The sequence below is a fragment of the Bidens hawaiensis genome, unplaced genomic scaffold, assembly GCF_021521415.1.
Source record: "Bidens hawaiensis isolate Kalapana, Puna unplaced genomic scaffold, B.hawaiensis_p1.1 tig00003182_1, whole genome shotgun sequence".
NCBI classification, from domain to species: Eukaryota; Viridiplantae; Streptophyta; class Magnoliopsida; order Asterales; family Asteraceae; genus Bidens; species Bidens hawaiensis.
The window spans coordinates 284,889-291,494 of NW_027491173.1; the positions used below are offsets into that span (position 1 = coordinate 284,889).

The following is a 6,606-nucleotide window of genomic DNA, read 5'->3' on the forward strand; positions in this document are numbered from 1 at the left end:
AAAGGAGGGCCAAAAGGTTCGGACCGTGCAGCTTCGGTTTTCAGTAGTAAGGGCCCCTTCAAAGTATAACGTTATACTAGGAGGCCCTGGCATGAGAGCCCTCCGAGCTATTGCATCCACGGCGCACGGGTGCATCAAATTCCCGACCCCCGAGGGGATAGCAACTATAAGGTCGTCCGCCGAAATAGTGGCCAGTGTAGATCCGGAGGGGAAAGTAAAGAAGAAGCAAAGGGGGATAGAGGAATGGGTTCTGAACGGGGAGTTCCCTGACCAAACAGTTAAGATAGGGACTTCCCTAACAGACAAGGGAGAGCTGAGTTGAAGGAGTTGCTGTTAAGGTATGTAGATGTATTTGCTTGGAGGCACGAAGACATGACAGGGACCCCCCGGGACCAAGTTCAGCATTGCCTCAAGGAGTTCCATTGGATGGAACCCGTCAAGCAAAAGAAGAGGAGCCTTGGCCCAGAAAAAAGCCAGGCTGTACTGAAGGAAACTCGAAAGTTGTGGCAAGCCGGAATAATCAAGAAGGTAAAATATCCCTAATGGATATCTAACCACGTGATGATAGCCAAATTTGACAATAGCTGGAGAATGTGTATTGACTTCAAAGACCTGAACAAGGCTTGCCCAAAAGATGCATACCCACTCCCTGAAGTCGAAAAGAAGATAGAATCGTTGGCTGAATACCCCATGAGGTGTTTCCTGGATGCCAACAAGGGGTACCATCAAGTGCAAATGGATCCTAAGGACGAGGAAAAAACAGCTTTTTATACGGATGAGGGGACTTTCTGTTACACAAAGATGTCATTCGGTCTAAAAAACGCAGGGGCCACGTATCAGCGTTTTATGGATCAGCTCTTTGAAGAACAGAGGGGCAGAAATGTAGAAATCTATGTGGATGATTTGGTTGTGAAAAGAAAGCATGAAGAAGGGATGTTGAGGGATATAAGAGAAACGTTTCAAACCCTGAGAAGGGCCAACATGAAGTTGAATCCGGGTAAGTGCTCTTTTGGAGTAAAAGAGGGGAAGTTTTTGGGAGTATTGATCACGAAAGGAGGAATTTGAGCTAACCCGGAAAGGTATAAGCACGGATACAAATGAGGTCCCCTAAGAGCCTCAAAGAACTGCAGAAGCTTATTGGGAGGGTAGTGGCTTTAAATAGGTTCCTTTCGAAAATAGCGGAAAGGACCCTACCCTTCATGGTTGTTTTAAGGAGAAGCACAAAGAAAAGTAAATTTTGCTAGGAAAAGGAGGCAGAGGAAGCCTTTCAAGAGCTAAAAAAACATTTATGCAACCTCCCTACGATGGCAACACCCCGACCAGGAGAGACGCTTATACTGTACCTCTCACAGACGCCGAAGACCCTCAGCTCAGTACTAATGGTCGAAAGAGGAGAAGCATAGGTCCCTATTTACTTCATCAGTCGAACGTTGAAGGGTCCAGAGGAAAGGTATTTACCTATAGAGAAACTGGTATTAGCCTTGATCTATACAGCAAGGAAGCTACGAAGGTACTTTCAAGCACACGTTGTACGAGTACTTACAGACCAGCCCCTACAACAAGTGTTATCAAAGCCGGAGGTCTTGGGCCAATTAACAAAATGGGCAGTAGAGTTGGGGGATTATGCACTTGAGTACCACCCCCAGACGGAGATTAAGGGGCAAGTCGTGGCCTATTTTTTGGCCGAAGTCGAAAAAGGAGGAGGTGAGGAAAAAGGAGAACACGAGGTAGGGGAAATGAGGAGAAAGGGGGGAAAGGTAACGAACCTTGGTGGAAATTGTATACCGACGGGGCCTCCAATGAAGAAGGAAGTGGTGCGGGGCTAATTTTGGTAAGCCCCGAGGGAATAGAGCTGACTTATTCAATATGCTTAAGTTTCCCAAGCACAAACAATGAGGTAGAATACGAGGCACTTTTGGCTGGCCTCAGAATAGCCAGAGGATTAAGAGTAAGGAAGGTACAAGCTCATGTAGATTCCCTACTGGTAGCCAACCAGGTAGGAGGAACCTACGACGCCAAGGACCCGAAAATGAAGGAATACTTGAGGGTAACCCACGAATTAATGAAAGATTTCGAAGAAGCAGAAGTAATACACATCCCCCAGGGATCGAACAAAAAGGCAGATGCTTTAAGCAAGCTGGCCGCAGTGGCTTTCAACCATTTAGCAAAAGAAGTAAAGGTAGAAACTCTCCAACAACCATCGGTGACGGAATCCATAATAGCCAATGTCGAAACTCAATGGGAAAATTGGATGACTTCCCTCATCAGATACCTCCAGGAAGGGATGGTTCCGGAAGATAAAGAAGAAGAGCGAAAGTTGAGGGTCAGAGCGTTACAGTATGAAATAATTGAGGGGATTTTATACCAAAAATCCTATCTGGGACCCTCCCTAAAATGCATTAGTGAGGAGGAAGCAGAATACGTGGTCAGAGAAATACATGAGGGAATTTGTGGAATGCATATGGGGGCTAAAATGGTCGTGGCATGAGCAATGAGGGCTGGGTACTACTAGCCAGCAATGTTCCTCGGCACCGTTAAAGAAATACAAAAGTGTGACAGTTGCCAGATACACGCCCCGATGGGACGAAAGCCGGAGTCAATGATGATACCGGTAAGCTCCTCTTGGCCTTTCCAAAAGTGGGGAATAGATATAGTGGGGCCTTTTCCGGAGGGAACAGGGAGAGCAAAATTCTGGTAGTGGCAATCGACTATTTCACAAAATGGGTGGAAGCTAAACCACTCCGAACCATCACGGGCGAGCAGGTTAAAAGGTTCGTATGGGAAAGTATAGTTTGCAGGTTTGGGCTACCGTGTGCCATAATCAATGACAACGGGAAATAGTTTGCCAACAACCCATTTCGGGAATGGTGCCTGCAATTGAAAATCAAGCAAACGTTTACGTCTGTAGCCCATCCACAAGCCAATGGCCAAGTGGAAAGAGCAAACCGAAGCGTGGTAGAGGGAATCAAAGCAAGGTTGGGGAGAGAGAAGGGTTCATGGGTGGAAGAACTACCTCACGTTCTATGGGCACATAGAACAATGCCCAATATGAGAAACGGGGAAACACCTTTAAGTCTGACATATGGGACGGAGGCTATGATACCCGCGGAGATTGGGGTACCGACCCGACGAACTCTACAAAAAGAAAAGGTAGGTGGGGAAGATTTGCGGTTGAATTTTAACCTAGCAGAGGAGAGAAGGGAAGAGGCAGCTAGAAGGGAAGTGGAGTATAAGAAAAAGATTGAAAGATACTACAATGCAAGAGTGAGGGAGGTCAAGTTTAAGACAGGAGATTTGGTGTTAAGGGAAAATGAGGCAAGTGGACAAGAAGACCAAGGGAAATTGGGCCCTAAATGGGAAGGGCCCTACCAAGTTTTATGGGCTGGAGACAAAAGAGCCTACAGGTTGGCCGACTTGGGGGGAAAAGAGGTTCCCAGGACATGGAACTCCATGCAACTCCGAAAGTACTACGCCTAAGGGCATCAGCAGAAAGGTTTAAGGATCAAAAAATAATTAACCTCCCGGCGAGGATAACAAGAAAGTCTAAATTGTATTTTTTTTTTTTGTAACCACCATGTAAACGCGATCCTAACGCAAGAAAGCATTTTGTCAAAACTGTTGCGTGAAAAAAATGAGTCCGTCTCATTATGAGGACAACAAGCATAAAACACGAGTCTGTCTCGTTAATATTCGTAATATGTTCCCCGAAGAGGGAAAGCCTCGTCGATAGGCTAAATGGTTAACCAACAAGCACAAAAGGCAGAATACGTTAAGATATACGCTGATCATTGTCATACATGATTCAAACACTAGTTCAAACACTAAAGCATAGAAAATTCAAATTCACCCACACACAGGCAGATAAATAAAACCATTGTTCAAAAGCATACAAACCAACGTTAACCGTTTAAAGCAAACCACAAATTATAGTAACGGAGACGGGGGATCAACAACGGAAGCTAGGGCTCGAATGTATGCAACAGAGATCTCAGGGTCCAAGGCAACCTGGGCAATAATGGGAGGAACATGGGAAGTTAAGGCCACAAACGCCACTTGAGCTTCTGCCTCTGCAGTAGGAGAGAAAGAGGGAGCCTCTTGAATAGGAATTCCATGGGAAGAGTGCTCATAACCCGCCCGAAGTCCATGATGAAAGCCAGAGGCAAACACAGCCCGATTTAAATTGTCCCGAACCTCCAACGATTCCCTACATCCCAAAGCCCGATAGTACACCTACCGGAAACCCGTAGAAAGCAACCACTTCCGATCGTCTTCATGCTTCAAAACAACCCCCTGTAACCGAGAACACTCACCCCGCGGCCACTCAATCTCCTTTGACAAGCCCTCAACCTTCTGCTCCCCTTGATGGTTGGCAACCTCAAGTTGATCCAAAGTCAATTTATGGTCAGCACGTTCACGTTCAAGCATATTCTCCAACTCATGAATTCTTACAAGAGCAGGGCTTTCTTCAAGCTTCAACAAAGACACAGAACATAAGTAAGAAAAATAAGGAAGATAAGGAGAATCATAAAGGGAGTTACAAACCTAGGAAATTTTAGCCTGAGCTTCAATGAGGGAAGATCGAACAACATCAAGATCAGCAACCTTCTCTTGGGCAAGCTGAAGGTCAGCGGTAAGGTCACCCACCTGTTTCTCTGAAGACCCCAATGCAGATTTTAAACCAGGGACCTCCAAACTCAACTCCTCAGCAGTATTAATTATTTTGCGCATCTCACCAACCCGTTGAGCATAGCCATCAATAGACTTCTTCGAACCAGCAATTTCCTCCCAACAATTCTCATGAGCAACCTTGACATCCACAAACCCTTGGCGAATGGAGGAACCCAACACCAAGGTACGATACAAGTATGTACCAAACTCTCCAACCAAGACATCGGGCGCCATGGTTTGCACATGAGCATATTCCACGGGGGGAACAACGCATGTCAAGAACTCATGGACAAGTTGGGGAGTATTAACAGAGGAATCCACAGTCAAAGACCATTTTGGTACAAAAAGGTCAGGGGAAGGAAGGTTACCTTAGGTAGGATTCGAAGAACCCTCGAGAGCGATGGGAGCTTTACCTTTGGGGTCAACCTCAGCAACACCAGGATTTTCACTATCAACGGCAGGAGTAACAATTGGGTTGGGAACCGCATCAGACACCTTGAAGGAAAAGTCGTTGTCAACATCGACAATTTCAGGGGCAGAAGAAGAGCCCTGTCCAGTAGAACCCAGATAAGAGCGTTTGGAGTTACGAAGGCGACTCTTCAAGGATGATTCAAAAATTTTAGAGGCAACATTCTTGCATTTCAAAGAATCCGAAGCCGCCACAAATGAGAAGCCAGGGGCTTCGGAGTCAAAAGAAGCGTCACCGGTACGAGTAACCGGGGTAGAGACACCAGCAGACGCCGGAAGAGCAACAAACTCAGCGCCTTTCACACGACGTTTCTGAAGAATCTCCATCAAATCCATCTCTGCAAAACAACAACAAAGGAAAAATCAGGAATAGAAGAAAGTATTTAATACAATTGGTAGAAGTTAGGGGTCACCAACCTAGGTCCCCGTCAAACATAGCAGGACGTGTTAACGGGTCCGGCCAAATGTTGCTCAGTCCAGTCATGTATAACAGGGGCTCAGGGTAGGTGGCAGCTTCAGTTGGGTTTTTAATCCACAATTTATAAAGTGAATCATGAATGCTAGGAAAATCGGGAGCGGGATCATCAATGTGAGAACCAAGATGAGGACAACGAGTAAGGCCGGGGGCAAAAGAAGAAGACACAAAGAAAAAATCATTTTTCCATTCCCAAGGGTAAAACCCTGAGGGAATGTAGGAAGTAAAAGGAGGATGCTTACCACTCGCCCATCGTTCAGAAGTAAACCAGTCACCGTTGGCTTTCAGGCGATAAAACCGACGGAACAAAGTAACGGAAGGATCCCCACCAAAGGCCCGACAAGAGACCTCAAAGTGGGTAACCCGAAGAAACCCTAAGGGGTGGACTTGGGAAAAGCATAATCGGTGGTATTTCAATAAAGCTAACTGAAATTTAGTTAAAGGGTAACGGATGTTGGCAAACTCAACGTTTTTAGCATGAAGAGCGATAAACCTGGGACGACTGCAGGTCGTATCATCCGGTCCGGGAAGGGTTGGAGATAAAGACAAGGGAATTTGGTAAGTCGAACACAGGGTAGCCATTCTGACAGAGGACATGGCCGACGTAATGGTCGATCGACCGTCGCGACTCATAATGTAACAATGGAAGGAGAAGACAAACCTGAATGAGGAAGGAAATCACCGGAACTTTTGGAAGAAAGGGAAGAAGAAAGAAGATCAATAATGTCGAAATGACAAGGGGGTGGTTAATTATTACCAGGGGAAGGTAAACCGTCAAAATTCAAAAGGAGGGGAAGATGGGCCGGATCAAGTAATTGGGCCCAAAGGAAATAAAAGCCTAAAGAAGTGGGCCAAAAGAAAACAAGAGTCCACAGGTAAATAACGAGAGTACAAGATGAGAATGCAAGCCTAACCAAGGACGATAATACAAGATGAGTCTATTATCCTCGTCATAAATAACGAGAACAATAGACTGGGGGGACTTGAAGAGCCTA

At 45.9% G+C, this 6,606-nt stretch overlaps 1 protein-coding gene across 1 annotated transcript; it reads left to right on the forward strand.

Annotated features, from left to right (window-relative positions):
* The first annotated feature begins 3,039 nt into the window (after positions 1 to 3,039).
* Positions 3,040 to 3,477, forward strand: LOC143622522 (uncharacterized). Its single transcript, XM_077093642.1, has one exon. The coding sequence runs from the start codon at positions 3,040 to 3,042 to the stop codon at positions 3,475 to 3,477; it is 438 nt and encodes a 145-aa protein (XP_076949757.1).
* Positions 3,478 to 6,606: the final 3,129 nt, after the last annotated feature.

What these genes read in the sequence shown, in the direction of transcription:
- LOC143622522 (XM_077093642.1), top strand. Translation starts at nt 3,040, where the DNA reads ATGCCCAATATGAGAAACGGGGAAACACCTTTAAGTCTGACATATGGG.